At 37.0% G+C, this 14,798-nt stretch overlaps 2 protein-coding genes across 4 annotated transcripts in view; one reads left to right on the top strand and one right to left on the bottom strand.

Annotated features, from left to right (window-relative positions):
- Positions 1-583: 583 nt before the first annotated feature.
- Positions 584-7,243, bottom strand: becn1 (beclin 1, autophagy related). Of its 3 annotated transcripts, none has more exons than XM_088016371.1 (12): positions 7,124-7,243; positions 6,773-6,906; positions 6,618-6,685; positions 5,518-5,576; positions 5,087-5,177; positions 4,493-4,629; positions 4,212-4,406; positions 3,142-3,288; positions 2,915-3,064; positions 2,780-2,840; positions 2,541-2,692; positions 584-1,194 (listed from the first exon to the last, which is right to left on the bottom strand). In XM_088016371.1, the coding sequence occupies exons 2-12, from the start codon at positions 6,897-6,899 to the stop codon at positions 1,026-1,028; spliced, it is 1,356 nt and encodes a 451-aa protein (XP_087872497.1). In that variant the 5' UTR covers positions 6,900-6,906; positions 7,124-7,243; the 3' UTR covers positions 584-1,025. The 3 variants fall into 3 exon arrangements, with proteins under 3 accessions (XP_087872497.1, XP_014828950.2, XP_087872498.1); XM_014973464.2 differs by having other exon boundaries at positions 2,550-2,692; XM_088016372.1 differs by having other exon boundaries at positions 6,991-7,215.
- A 409-nt stretch (positions 7,244-7,652) lies between these two features.
- Positions 7,653-14,798, top strand: part of LOC106907616 (BRCA1 DNA repair associated) — a 32,129-nt gene continuing 24,983 nt past the window's right edge. Inside the window, exons 1-9 of the mRNA XM_014973420.2 lie at positions 7,653-8,078; positions 9,494-9,582; positions 9,673-9,726; positions 9,810-9,890; positions 9,972-10,060; positions 10,145-10,181; positions 10,263-10,387; positions 11,199-13,598; positions 14,582-14,655. Of these exons, the coding sequence (XP_014828906.2) occupies positions 9,509-9,582; positions 9,673-9,726; positions 9,810-9,890; positions 9,972-10,060; positions 10,145-10,181; positions 10,263-10,387; positions 11,199-13,598; positions 14,582-14,655 (2,934 nt within the window). The 5' untranslated portion in view covers positions 7,653-8,078; positions 9,494-9,508. The remainder of the gene's footprint in view (positions 8,079-9,493; positions 9,583-9,672; positions 9,727-9,809; positions 9,891-9,971; positions 10,061-10,144; positions 10,182-10,262; positions 10,388-11,198; positions 13,599-14,581; positions 14,656-14,798) is intronic.

The raw sequence follows: 14,798 nt of genomic DNA, 5'->3' as shown, positions 1-14,798 counted from the left end.
TCCAGAATGGGAAAGGTGAGCGGTCCAGAGCTCAATGAGCATTATGCGGTTTTGTTTTGATATATAAACACTCGACTAGCTCCTAAAGTTTCCCCTTAATCAAGCTGTATGACGTAGCAGCGACAACTTAAAAAAATACTGATGTGCTACAAAGCGACGATTGACAAAAAGGAGCAGGGGATTACGAGATTTGCAACCCAGTAGGTTCCCGCTTTGTTATATTTTATTAATATGAATATTTTCGGTTTATTTGGTCAGTGTTTAATACAATTTCCTTTTAATTCATGCGAAAAAGTAGCCTTCTAATGTTACGGAAACACGGTCGGCCCTCGTAATACAAGAGAAAACTCAAGTTTTTAAGAAATTGGCCGCTTATTAATAATTAAATTGATAAGATCAACTTTAGATTGAACTAATTAATTGATATCTTGCATTCATAGTATTTTTAGGACAAGAAATCTGTGGCTCTTAAAATTTGAGCCAACAAAATGTGGTTAATCACATTTAATACGTTTTCCAAAGCACTGTAATTTGTGTTTACCTCTAACATAAATGCCATGAAAACGTTTGAAGAAAGCAGAAATTTGATTTCCATTGGTTACGGATTTTATTAACCAGTTCTCATAATGGAAAACTCAAACAGCAAATATACTAACATATTGTAATGAAATATAAGAACATTTAAAGCAGTAATTCTTGAAATACCTCCTACTGATCTGAAAGTGGGATTGCAGTGGGTGCATCATTGTTTATTCATTGCTTCTTAGCGCATTCTTAAATAGAAGCGAAACGTTTCTTCTGATGCAAAACGATCTTCTCAGAGAATGTCAAACATTTACTGGTGAAGTAAATATAACAAAAACACACAAAATGGTGTTTCTACACATGTGCAAATCTTAAATTACTCCACAGTGGACCAACAAGGTTGATCCAGAAAGCCATGAAATTCTCAACTCAGGCTTCTACTGGTTAGAAATCCATCCCATTGGCAGCTTGTGGTTTGTGCAGGGTCAATGTGAATTAGTTCATCTGTTGTAGAACTGTGATGTGACCCAGGCCAGACCCCACTTTAGGTTGGTGAGCATAAACTTCAGCGCCTTGGTCCATTGCTCCTCAGAGTTAAACTGGGTTTTGATGGAGTAGGAGCCTCCGCTGCCGCCAGTGTCTTCAATCTTTCCCTTCTCCACATCCATCCTAAAAAAAAATAAAATAAAAAAATTAATGTTTGAAGGCAAACATCTAGGACTCAGATCCTCCACAAAACCGTTCCTAAATCAAACATTTGTGACCAGAAATATAAAAATTAGTTCCTGAAAACAGACACTGGGCTTCAAAAATAAATTTGCGACTGGAAATTATAAATACTGATTTGTCAAAACCTTTATATTCTCTGTAATTTAACAGTCAGATTTTATTGGAAATCATTGAAAAGGTTAAAACACATATTTCAAACATTTTCACATTTCAAATTTCAACATTTTCAAATATTGTCCTAGTAATTATTGCGATAAATGATAATGTTGTTTTGAGATCATTTTCAAGTAACATGTTGATAAGGGTATACTAATATTAATAGTTCTTTTAAAGACCAACAAACTTTTAATTTTGTAAAAAGAACACTTCACACTGGAACTAGGAAATAAAAGAATAAAAACGCAAAAACAAAAAAAAATGAAAAACACAAAAATTTATTATCTCTAAACAAAATTTCCTTTCAAAAATTATTTTATTATACAATCATTAAATATTAATTGTTCGTTATGGAAGGCTTATAAGGCATTTCAATACAAATTGAACATATCTTGTTGGGCTAAATACTATGAATCTATCAGATTTGGATCATGACCACATATTGCATAAAAACTAATAAATAATTCAATTTATTCTGAAAGCTGCCTCCTTATGTATACATAAAAATTGTTTAAATCAGAATTTAAACTTGAAGTACTTGCAGTTTTATTACAAATACACTCCATATACGTAGGTGGGCAGATTACCCAAAAATTGTACTCAAGTAAAAGTAGCACTACTTCAACTTTTATTTACTCACTTAAAAGTAAAAAGTAGTCATCCAAAAATAGTGAAAATGTATTTGGTAAAAAGTTTACTCGACTCTTAAGTAACTGGTCAAATTATCAATCATTTAAAATTTAAAATTTGCATCAACAGATGGACCAAAATATAATGTCAAGTGAAAATTCTGGTATTTTAAAGACAAAAATGACAATAATTCATATAAGTAATAAAAATTAACAAAATCAGGCAAAATAAAATGTTTCCAAATCAGTTTCTTTCAATAAAAAACTCAAGAAACTTTAACAAAAACTGCAGGTGTGTGTCTGTGTCTGGTGAAGTTTGGGTTAAAACATGTTTGTTTTTCATTCAGTGGGTAGAAAATACAGCAATTTTACAAAGTAAGAGTAGAAATACTTCATAATAAAGTTACTCAGTAGTGCAGTGTAATAAAAATACACCTAAAAGTAAAGTTAAAAAAAAGTGACTCAAGTGAATGTAATTGAGTAAATGTAAGTAGTTATGACCTGTCCGACCTGTATGGGAGGCAGAATCCGGTATCTCCCTTCTCCACCTCCTCCTTGAACTGCTGGACGCAGTCCAGGAAGGCCACCATGGCGTGATCAAACTTATTGTCCCAGAAGAACCTCAGGCCACCCGAGCAGTACAACGGCAGCTCCTGGACGCAAAACAGACAGAAACTGATCAATAATTCAGATTAATTTTTACAATTCAGCTTTAGGAAGAGGACGTCTTTACACCTTACCTTTGACTTGTCTGTCAGCGACTCCAAGTACGAGTGGTTTCCGTACGGGACGAGTCGATATCTGGGAGATTTTTTCATCTAAATTCAGCCAAACTTTAAAGCATATTTGAATTGAAGAGATCAAACTATGTTTACCTCTGGAACTTCAGCCCCATTTTGTTGGCCAGTGCGTGCAGCAGCAGCACCGTCTGCCCCCAGGCCGCGTTGATCTCGTTCCACTCCACAGGAACGCTGGGAAGCCGGCCCAGTCGGAAGTTGTTGATGGTGCCAAACTGGCCGCTGTGCCTGGGAACAATCAGGGCAGACCTGTTATTTTCAGGGGGCACAGAAATATTTCTGGGTACAAACTGATCTGTGCGTACCAGATATGAAACGTTGCGTTGAAAACGTTTGTCTTCTTGAGTCGATCCAGCTGAATCTGGCAGTAACGCATCTGGTTGTCGACGCTCTTCAGCTCGTCGTCCAGCTCCAGCTGCTGCCGTTTGAACTCGCTGTACTCCTTCTGGTACCTGGCAGCATGGAGCACAGAGGGCTGTTAGATGCTGAACTTCAGTGGGTTTCACTGGGAGGTTCTGCCCCCTTTTATTCTGATACCCCTAAACCTGAGCAAAAGCCATTGAAATCTGTGGTTTAAATGCTGTGAAATGTGCAGAGCTGAAAGTATTGATTGGATTAATAATCATTAATAGATTATTTATATAATTGTCAACCAATTTAGCAAACCGATTAATCGTTAACTAACTGATTAATTGTTAAATGACTGATTAATCATTAACTAGTCAATTAGTCGTTACATATGTACATTCAACAAATGGCCATTTTCTGAAACAACAACAGTCGGATCAGTAATTAAGTCAAAACTGCACAAAAAAATTAATGTATTTTAGGATTATAAAAACGTCTTTATATGTCAGTAGAGCTCTGAAAAAAATTAGGAGCCCACTGCAGTGAACCCCATTGAAAGCCTCCTGGTTATTCCACCAAATATTGATTTCTGAACTCTTCCTGAGTTAAAACATTAGTATTGTTGTCTCTAAATGAACATGAATTTGTTTTCTTTGCATTATTTGAGGTCTGAAAGTGGTACGTCTTTTTGTTATTTTGACCATTTCTCATTTTCTGAAAATAAATACTAAACTTTTGCTTGGAATTTCAGAATCATGTTGTCAGTAGTTCATAGAATAGTAGAATAATGTTCATTTTACTCTTAGTCATTGTTAATTGCATGGAATATTTTTATCAAGTACATTTGGCACCCGGGCTTTGAGCTTGACACATGTGGACTATGTCATCAGTATTATGTAGTTAAATGTACTAAAAGGTGAACACTTGGTCTGTGTGTAATAATTTGTAATTTGCTTGATTGGCTCTGATAAAAATACTGGGAACAAAACTCATTCCTGCTGTAAAAGCCCCGTCTGGGTCTCCTTACTGGAGCTCCTCGGTGTCCAGCTGCTGAGCCTGAATCCTGCTCTGGGCCAGATCTTTGGCCACAGCGGCCCGCTGCTCCTCCACGGCCTCCAGCTCCTGCACCAGTGTCTCCTCCTCGTTTTTCAGCTGCTGCAGCTCTGCCAGCAGGGTCTCCTCTTCCTCCACCTGCAGGTTGGACAGAAGCTCCAGACACTGCCTGGAAACGGATCGTCACTTTGTTAACGGGTCAAACCTCCCTCTGTACATCCTCTGATAATGTCCTGCTGGCTTAAACCGGCTCACTTGTAGTTCTGGCACTCGTTCTCTGTGATGTTGAGCTGCGTGTCCAGGTGGTCCAGCAGAGTGTCGGTGCATTCCTCACACAGGGGGTGATCCACATCCGTTTGGCCGGACATGATGTCGAACAGGTCGCTGGTCACCTGAGCAGGTCAGACGCAAAAAGATTCCTTGATTTTTTTTTCTTTTATTAGAACGAATAACATCAATAGAAATCAAATAACCAAACAGGGAGAACAAACAAACAAAAACTAACAGACAAACATGTAGGTGTACATTAAAAAGGGTACATTTAAAACAAAACACAGAACATAGTCAATTGGAGTCACAACAAAAATGAAAGTGATTAATATGTGAATTAGGATATGCTTTTTTCTTTTGATCTTGGCAGTTATTTTCTAATTTGAAGAAAACAGTGGAGAAGGAAGGGAAGAATAAAAAAGGAGGAGGTAAGCAAACAAAGAATAAATAAAAGTATATGCCAGAATGTATAATAAATAAAGGATAAAGATGAAGCACTATAAGTCCAATTATTCCTTGATTTTCACACAAACAGCGTCTTTCTTTCCCCTGGATAAGTAACCAAACTAAAAATATCACCTTCAGTCTCCGACTGAGATTTTCCATGGTTCCACCGTCCGACGCGTCGCCGATCAGCGTGAAGCTGTTGGCGCTCTCTGTTGACATCATCCTGGAGAGGAGAGATTTCACAGATTTGCCACCATTCAGGACACCAGAGAGTGAGTACGGAAAGTGTTCACACCCCCTTTCACTCTTCGCTCCATTGCTGCCATTTGCTGAAATCAAAAGAGTTCATATTATTTCTCATGAATGTTCACTCAGCATCCCATGTTGACAGAAAAAAAACAGAAATGTAGAAATTTTCGCAAGAAAAAGTGAAATATAAAATGCTGAGTGTACATTCATGAGAATTAATATAAACTTTTTTTGATTTTAGCTAAATTTAAAGGGGTCTGAATATTTTCCGTAGCCGCCGTTCATTAAGCAGAGCTGATTAAAAATCAACTCACCGTGCAGGAGGGATGTACTTCCTCGACACGCCATCTTGTTTGTTTTCCACAAACGTCTCCTTGAAGAAAACAACTTCAAATTAGACCAATTTAAAACAAAATCATGGCAGAATATCTTAGTGACAGGTTATATTTTGTTGTGTTATTAATCCATCTAAACAGAGAGGCCCAGACATGCAAATAAAAATTCAGTGTTATAAATTCAGCGTCTAAAAAAGAAAGTTTGATTCTAATAAGATTAAATTTCTTCTACAGAAATCCGAGCTTTTTATCCTCATGAACTGTAGAGCTGCAACCAAATATTTTAGTATTTAATTATTCTGGTGATTAATCAATTAATCTGAAAGACAAAAAGTCACATTCTGCAGATTTCTCATTTAACCACTTCAGCTTAAGAAAATTTAAATTTTATTCCTTGTAAATGAAATAACAGCATTTCTTTAGTGAAAAATGTACTTTTATCTTAAATCTAAAGTCTATGTATATTTTTGTATAATTTAACTTAATCACTGCTCTGACTGTTGTTTTTTCAGCAATTGACCTTTTTTTGAATCTGTACACTCCAGTTAACAATTTATTAGCTGCTAAATAAGTTGATAATTATTTTAATAAATTGGTTCACCATGATTCATCCAATTAATCATTTCAGCCTAGTGTGCTTTTTACCAATACCTTTCTTTTTTATAATCTGCAGAAAGACCAGGTTTGAGGGATGGTCACTAATAATTGCCCTCTTAGCAGATTCTCCCACCTGAGCCTACGCAGCTCCCCCAGAGCTAATTAATACTCTCCCTGCATGGCCTGTCAATTTTTATGGCTGTAGGCCTGCAGTTGTGCAGTACTGCTCCCATTTTCAGCTGGTGGATTAAACAGGACTCCATGAAATGAAAATTTGGGATTTTGATTTGTAATAGAACAAGATGTCGATGATGGGTGGATCAAATTACACACAAATGGGTTATATTTATTAATTATGCCGACTTCTGAAGGCAATTTGATTGCACTGGGTTTTATTTTAATATGCATTCCAAAGTTGCAGGGCATCAGAGTAAAGGGGGATAAAATCAAACGCACACTTCAATTTCCGAGCTGTAACCCACCTCAGGTGCTGCTTCCCCTCCGCCGCTGTCCGCCTGTTTGCTGCTGGGAGTCACCGTGACCACCGGAGCTGCGGAGGACAAATAGCTCTCACAGTGACTCCATCATAACCGAGCTGAATTACCTCGGATTAACAGTAATCTGTGTAGAATAATACCGATGAGCTCCTGGATGGTGACTCGGTCCAGCACGTTGAAGGAGGTGTCCAGTTTGAGCGGCTGGCTGCACCGCTGACACACGAAGCTCACCTGCATGGTGGTGCTGGAAGACTTGGAGGCCTCCATCACTGATCTAAAGGAGAGGAGAAAATAGGAAGATGAGGAGGGGAAAAAGGCAGAACCCGTACCGAACCTAAACGTAAACAGACATTGCTACCTAGGCTAGCTTTCCCGTTAGCTTCGACTCAACAGACAAGCAGGAGATATAATCACTATCAACTGTGGAAAATAACAGCTGTTATCTTAATACTAATTAAGATAACATAAAATATATTTTGTAAAAAACAAACCATATAATCCCTGAATAATCGACTCTACGTTAAGAACTTCCTTATTGTTGTTTACGGTGAATAAGATCTCTTCCTCTGGTTTCACATGTTGGTTGATCAGCTACGTTCTGCCATCTACTGGCCACAATGTGGTATTACAGATTCCAATAATATGTCAAAATCCATTAAATATTTATTTTCTTTTTAATTGAATTGTCTTGTTGACAGAAGTGAGTAGAGTAGTCAAAATTTGTACTCAACCTTTAAAAATAGAAAAGGTCAGACAAAAATATACAACCATCTGCAAATTCTGCTATTTTTTAAGACAAAAACAAAAAATAAATAACATGATAAAATATATATTTATTCTTTTTAACCTTGAAATGGTTCACTCGAGTCAGCTGGTAGAAAATAACATTAAGGAATGAAACTAGTGTTAAAAATAGAAGTCTGACTAAACCAGAAATTACAGGTGTGTTTGTATGTATCAGTATAATTTAATATCTGATCTTAAAAAAGAACTTACAAAAAACTTTCCAACTTTGCTCCTACAATTTAGGCACAGTTATCATTCACTTAATTTCTGAAAGAAGAATCAGAATTAGGACCTTTAAATTAAGTCTTTGTGTTTAAGACAAAATAATCTGCTTAAATTTTACAATTACATTTGAGGTTTTTTGTCATGTTTATGTCATTACAAAAGTAACAGAACCCTGTATTTATTTTTGTTTATTTTATTAGTAGTTTTTTTTTATTTCAACAATAATTACTCCTGACCTTTGGTACTTAATCATAATTCTGCAAATTTTATCTAAGTAGTGTTTTTTTTTCCTTCTGTTTGTGCGTTGTTTTACCATCAGGGGGCGCTGTGTTGCTGCAGTATAACGCCGGCCAGAAGCAGTAGAAGAAGATGAGTTGCGGGAAAACTGAAGCGGATAAGTTTAATGTTTATGTCTACAAACTGTAAGAAAACAAGGTAATTTTACCTATAAACATTATACTTTATTATACAGAAAAACGAGATCTGCTTCTTTCGTTAATTTCCCGCGACGCCTATGCGTTTCCTTTGACAATTTTGCGTTTTAATGTCGATGTGTTATAAAATTGCTAGTTGTGTAACTAAATCCCGTTAAAAACATTAATGTTAGCGAGTAGCTAGTTTCATGGTTACCTTTAATATGAGTAACTGTTACCTCACCTGTTAGCTCCTTGCTATGCTAAGATGTTTATTTTAGCAACTGACAGCTGTGTTTTTCTTTAAGATTTAGTTACAAGTCAGTTTACAAATTAGCATTTTCTTGTAAACAAAAGGCACAAAAGCTGTTTCACTATTAACTAAGCTATCAAACAAGAGCACCGGTTATAGCAATAGATAGATACTAACCTTCTCCGTTTTTTAAATAATAAAACAACTCCACGCAAACACAACTACGGTATTCTTCCTTTCCATCAATAATTATATGCAATTAAAAATATAGATTATGTAACAAAATAGGACGTAATTCTATTTTTTTAAGTATTGAATTTGCTTAAAGTATTGTCCAAGTCTGGGTAAGTATATAGAAATAAAATTTATATATATATATATATATATATATATATATATATATATATATATATATATATATATATATATATATATATTCAGCTTTATTACTTGCTTCATTGTCTAAATATTGCATTCAGTCATTCATTAAACCATCTTCTTAAAGTTATAGGTTCAATATTTCAATTAAATCCAGAAATACTTAAATAACCTGAAAGGGGAAATTAATCTCCTGTAGCAGTTTGTGTTACAGTGGATCCAAACAAACCTCTGACTGAAGACATTCTGTTTTTGTAAAGCAGTTTCATGGAGAGGATGCTCAGGATTCTCGATAATTTTCTGGAAACAAAGTGTACTTTTAGTTTTAGTTAATGCTAATGTTTAAATTCTGCATAGCACCTCCATTAAGACTCTGTGCTAAACGTAATTAGCTGTAGTTAAGATTTTTAATACATACACTAGCCTAACTCATCACTTTACATATCTGCTGGGAACAATAGACATCCACATTGAACAAAGTTCACAAAAGTTGCATAACTTTACTGCCCGCTAGGTGTTTTTCAAAGGCACAGTGTGGGATTGTCATAATACTAAAGAAAAGATTATGAGCTGTTATCAGTTTGAAGAATTTACCTGTATTATCTGCATAAAACTAGATGATAACTGTGCAGCAGTTTATAGAAGTAATTTGTAAAATACTTTCTTCAATATAAAGGAGATGATAGCCAATCATTTATTTAATATTTTCAAAGCTGAAAAATCTTTTTTTCACCTGCGAACAGCCGTATTTGTTACAGTTTACCGTCTTGCCTTAATGGTAGCGGGATTTTTTTTGTTATTTGCAGCCTTTTAAAATCACCATGGCGACCCCAAAGGCCACAGATGTCAGAAAGGGAATCTCAGTCCTCTGGGAAACTCTTCAATGTCCCATTTGGTGAGTATTTCTCAGAGCAGCAATAATTATATTTATGATTAAAAAAGTTCCTCCAGATGTCATTTAGTTTGTGTCATTTTTTGCCTTCAGCCTGGATTTAATGTCTGCACCGGTTTCTACTAAATGTGATCACCAGTTTTGCAAGTAGGAAACCTTTAACATGCTTTTATTTGTTTAAAGACTCATAATTTTGTTTATTTATGGTCTTAAACTTTCTTCTTTGGCAGATTTTGTATTACGAAGCTTTTGGACAACTCCAAACAGAACAGAGCCAACTGCCCAGTGTGTAAATTCAAGATAACAAAGAGGTCAATAAGCTGAAAAACTGAAAAATTCACCACAGTCACTAAAAGTCTGTTGTTATTATAACCTGCCATGTTATTCATTAGGAGCCTGCAGGAGAGCCCTGGGTTCCAGAGACTTGTTGCAGGACTTCAGGAGATGATACAAGCATATGAACACGACACCTGCACAAACTGTGAGATCACAAACTAATTAACTGGAAATAATAAGATTTATTTGAATGAATTTACATTACAGTGTAATTTCTTTGTATTTTCAGACTTCACTGGACTGCCACAGCAAAGAAAGAACACCAAGTAGGATCAACAGAAATTAAACAATAAGGTTTCTATTGAGATGTTCAGCTAACATCTGTTTTTTTCTCCTTTTGGTATCAGAAATACAGAAACAAGTAAACATGCTTGTGATTTATCATTTGGAGATGCATCTGGATTTGAACAGGACAATAAGGGAACTGAACACCAAAATGATTCTCCACAGTCCAGCTCCTCAACTGTAGCAGGTAAAACTTCTCATGCATTTATTCAACTTAACTGCATCAAATCTGCCACATTAGTTTTGAGATATATTTTATAACGCCTATAATAAATATCAGGGTATTTTCCTCAGTTGGGATGAGAAGTTTACATAATAAATAGATAAATAAACCTTTTTTTTATCTCTGTCTGAAGTTAAATCAGACTAAACTTCTTTTGTTTTAGGTCAGAATTAGATTTTTTTTTCTATTTGCTAAATTCCACAAACCTTCGCCTTTCTCTGCCTACATCCCCCATAATGCAGTGGGGTTCTGGAGTCCTGTGAAATTATAACATTTCTATCAAACGTACTTTCTACTGATACTGATCACCTATTAATCACGGTAGATATTATAATTGTGTTATCTCTAGGCCTGTTGCAATAAGCAAAACAAGTCAATTAATGGCTTGATGAATTAAAATAAATCCAGTAATTTCTATTTATATGGTTTATTACTTTTCTCTTTCTTCAGTTTGATGTTTTGACCTTAATTGGCCCCTTTTTTATTATAATTGTGTTTACAGAGACTTCATAACACATTTTATTTGTTGTTTCTGTTATTTTGTTTATTTTGGATATCTAAAATGTCTTGTGTTAAATGTTCATTATGGTCTCAAAACGATAATATAACTTCTGGGGCAATTTATCGTTCAGCAAAATTTGGTATTGATATTGGCCCAAACTTTCACATCGGTTCATTCCTACTTAAAACCTTAGTTTGTCACTTGTCTAGGAATTAATTTCTGTTGTAGATTGAATACTCAATACTGAGTAAGTGTCTGCCTTGCCTTTTATAGCTCAGAATGGGTTTGCTCAGCTCATGGGACTCGAAGATTCTGCATCTATAACAGCAGAAAACGAAGGTCTGGATAGTGGCCTGGGTGACGTCCCACCAACATCTGACAAGAAAATGTCAGATAACTTAGAGTCAGAAACGGCAAATGTTGGGAAAAACGCAACGGATGCGTCTAAAAACAAAAGGCGGAAGCGGAAACCGGAGAAGTCCTCTGACTGTTTAGATTCAACTCAAGAGGAACCTGGTCAACAGGATGTCCAAAAGTCCTCTAGAAAGAAACAGAAAAAGGATTTGGAGCACAACAAGATTCTTGAGCAGAAAAAGAAGAAAAGTTTGGAGAAAGTCGCAGAGTGGCTCCTCAAAGTTCCAGCCGAAGAAGAGCTGGAACTAGAGAAACCCCTCCACAGTGAAGACGAATCGGATAGCAGTTCGTCTACATCAACGCTGGTCGTTGAGCCGCAAAACGTCGAATCGAATCCTAAGAGAGAACGTCGCGGCAAAGCCCTTGAAGAGCAGGTTTTTGGCGTCATCTACAAGCGAAGAGGAAGCAAAGTTACCGAACCACTAATAGCTAAAGAAATAGAAACTTGTAATAGATCTTCAAAGCTGAAGAACAACAACGCCCGTCTTTGTGAAGAGCGACAAATAGTAGAAAATGACACCGGCAGTGACTTTTTTAAAGAACCGGAACAGATGGCAGTCGAGGAAAAGCTTGATGAAACTGTGGAGGAGTTGAACCAGAAAGAAAGCGACAAATATCAGGGGGAACACAAGGTTTCTGTTGCTGATATCGTACAACCGGAAACTACACCACCAACGAGAAGGACTCGCAAAAGTCTGCAACAGACTGATGGCGATTTACAAGACGAAAATCAGCTGAAATCAAAAGGTACCAACGAGAAAAGCGATTGTCGGAAAGAAAAAAATTCTAAGTTAAGCAGAAAGAAACCAACTAAGGTGGCAAAACCTCTTGTGTTGGTCGAAGTTCAGGATAGGGAAGCAAGTCCTAAACCCAGTGAAAGAGTTAAAGAAGTCGAAGTTCAAATAGAGACTTATCCCAGCAGTGAGGAACAGACAACTCCAGTCATGAAGAGCGCCAGAAGAAGCAGAAGGCTTCAGCTTTTTGTTGACGAGGTTCAGGGAAGTCACAAGAAAACAACCTCTAAAGCTACTGCAACTAAAACAGACAAAGTCGCTAAAAAGCAATCTGATAAAACAATGGATGCAACTCCATCTAAAAGTGGAAACCTTTCGAAGGAAGCTAAAAGAAACGGATGTGTTTCTGAGGAGGATATCAGCGTGATAGAAAGTGTAGGAAAGAGGGGAGGAATGTCTTCAACGCAAGCTGAAGCAGAGATACCCGAAGCGCTAACGCTAGCTAAACCTGACTGTATCGTCTCTGTGGTCCCGAACTCCACAAGTCCAACCGATCCATCCATTGTCGGTCCGACGCTTGAAGGTGAGAAGCAGGAGAATAATCACCCACCTGGCTCTCAGCAGGAAACATTTGCTAACGTTGAAGAGTACGAGGATGGCAAGAACGACAGCGAGCTGGACACAGAGCAACTTCTCCAAAGCTTCAAAGCTGCCAAACGGAAATCTTTCCTTCTTGGGGACCCCAACGCAAAGAGAAGTCGCGGTTTGGATATAGAAAACACTGAAGGGAGCCAACATAACTGTTCAAGCTCTGAAATATCAGAAAATATAAACCAGGCTTTAAAATCGACTTGTAGTGACGTGATTTCCCCTTCCAACTCGCCCAGTAAGATTAGAAAACCAGATCAAGCTCTACTGGACGCCTCCAACCCTACTGGGAACTGTCCATCCAGGAGCAGCGTCAGCAGCGGTCTCAGTCCAAACAAAGTGGCAAAGCGTGACAGAGACAGTCCTCTCTCTGTCGTCCCTCAGGTTGTGGACTCTGGCCTCCGCTTCACAGGTGTTGAGCAGGAAGCAGCAACGGCTTCCCAGAGCGACTACAACCTGACGGAGATCCCAGGCGGCATTTCAAAATGTCCTTCAAAGAACAAAATCGAGACAATTTTTGTTGGAGAATCTTCTTTAACCCCAGCCCAAGAGGTCAAGGAAGCCAACGGCAGCGGAGAAGTCAGCACTCAATCCTCCATCCAGACCAACAAGAAGAAGAAGAAGAGGAAGACTCAGAGGCTGGAGTATTCATCCGAGTCCAGCAGCTCATCTAAAGAGGAGTTACCGACTTTGGCTCAGATCTTGGGAACATCAGATTGTCCTCAAGCTGAGATTAAACATCAGGGAGAAATCAGCGAAGCCATCAGATTGGAGGGAGTCGATGAGGAACCGCTGGGTCGTCCAGCTGGAAGTCTGACCCCAGATCAGCTCGACTCCAGCCAGGCATCCGTCGACTTGTTCGGCACACCTGAGGAATGTGAGTAGATCCATAGTAGTTGACTTTATTTATTGACGGCAATAAATAAAGTCAACAATTTTATTTATTGTTTGTTTGCTTTCCGTCAAATATAAGTATCAAAACTGGAGGTGAAACTGAATCAAACCACTCTGAACTACGACAGCGCTAGGGTCCTACTAATAAGTGCGAGAATAAATTCGTACAAGAATGAAGTCATAATTTTATGAGAATAGTCATTATAAGAGAAAGTCATAAAATTCTGACTTTATTATTCTATTATTTAAACTTTATTTTTGCAATATTATGATTTTATTGTCCTGTTACTTAAACTTTATTCTTCCAAGGTTTCCCCCAGAAAACTTGCTAAGCCCGGCGGTTGGATGCTAGGACAGACATTCATCCAGTATGATAAGCCTGGTGGCCTGCCAGGCTTATCATACATCATCATCATACACTGTTCTCATAGTACTGATTTTATTCTTGTAGTAATACAATTTGATCATCATATTATTTCAACTCTATTCTTTGTAATACAACTTTAATTTCGTAATTTTATAACTGTCTAATTTTGATTTTGATGGCAACTGTAAGTCAACATATTATACATTTTTACAATACGAAGTTTAACAACATAGCACTTTATGTTAAATTAAGGCTTTTCTCAGGTAACAAATATGACACAACTGTTATTTATTTGAACTTCTAGTAGAGAAAAATCTGGTGCGGTATGGTGAAAAAAATCAAATAAGATTCATAATCTGTCTTTTTAATGAGGCGCTTTAATTATTTTTATTTGCTGTTATTTATAGACTCCATCTTTAGACTTTCCGCAATGAGACCCACAGATTTTTTTATGGAAAAATTGTTTTATTTTTCACCTAAAATATTGATAATTATTGTTCTTATATTAGAGAAATCTGAGTTGGCTCAAATCAGTGTCATAACTTTGTAAAACATGACTAAGAATTGTCTATAAAAGCTTGACTATTTCCTTTCTGCAGGTGACGCCCCTGAAAACTGCGTCGGCGTTTCCTTTGAATCGTCACAATTCTCAAGCGAAGTTCTTGTTACTCAGGTGAACGCAGTTTATTTTTTTCTGCCTCTTTCTCATCAGTCAAAATAAGAAAGATAAAGAAATCGAGTTTTTGATTTTTTGTTCCATTAACTCAAACGTCAGGATCTTTTTTTGCTTGTTCGGCGTTTGTTGAGATGCACCTT

The sequence above is a fragment of the Poecilia mexicana genome, unplaced genomic scaffold (assembly GCF_051168715.1).
Source record: "Poecilia mexicana isolate PSO_F unplaced genomic scaffold, ASM5116871v1 scaffold_19, whole genome shotgun sequence".
Taxonomy (NCBI): domain Eukaryota; kingdom Metazoa; phylum Chordata; class Actinopteri; order Cyprinodontiformes; family Poeciliidae; genus Poecilia; species Poecilia mexicana.
This window is presented reverse-complemented; position numbering and strand designations above follow the sequence as displayed.

Bases quoted from the DNA above. Each gene is read 5' to 3' on its own strand.
- becn1 (XM_088016371.1), bottom strand. From the start codon at position 6,899: ATGGAGGCCTCCAAGTCTTCCAGCACCACCATGCAGGTGAGCTTCGTG. The intron at 5,178-5,517 runs GTGAGTTGATTT...TCTCCTCTCCAG, and splicing joins AAGTACATCCCTCCTGCACG to GATGATGTCAACAGAGAGCG. The intron at 2,841-2,914 runs GTAAACATAGTT...AAAATCTCCCAG, and splicing joins ATGGGGCTGAAGTTCCAGAG to ATATCGACTCGTCCCGTACG.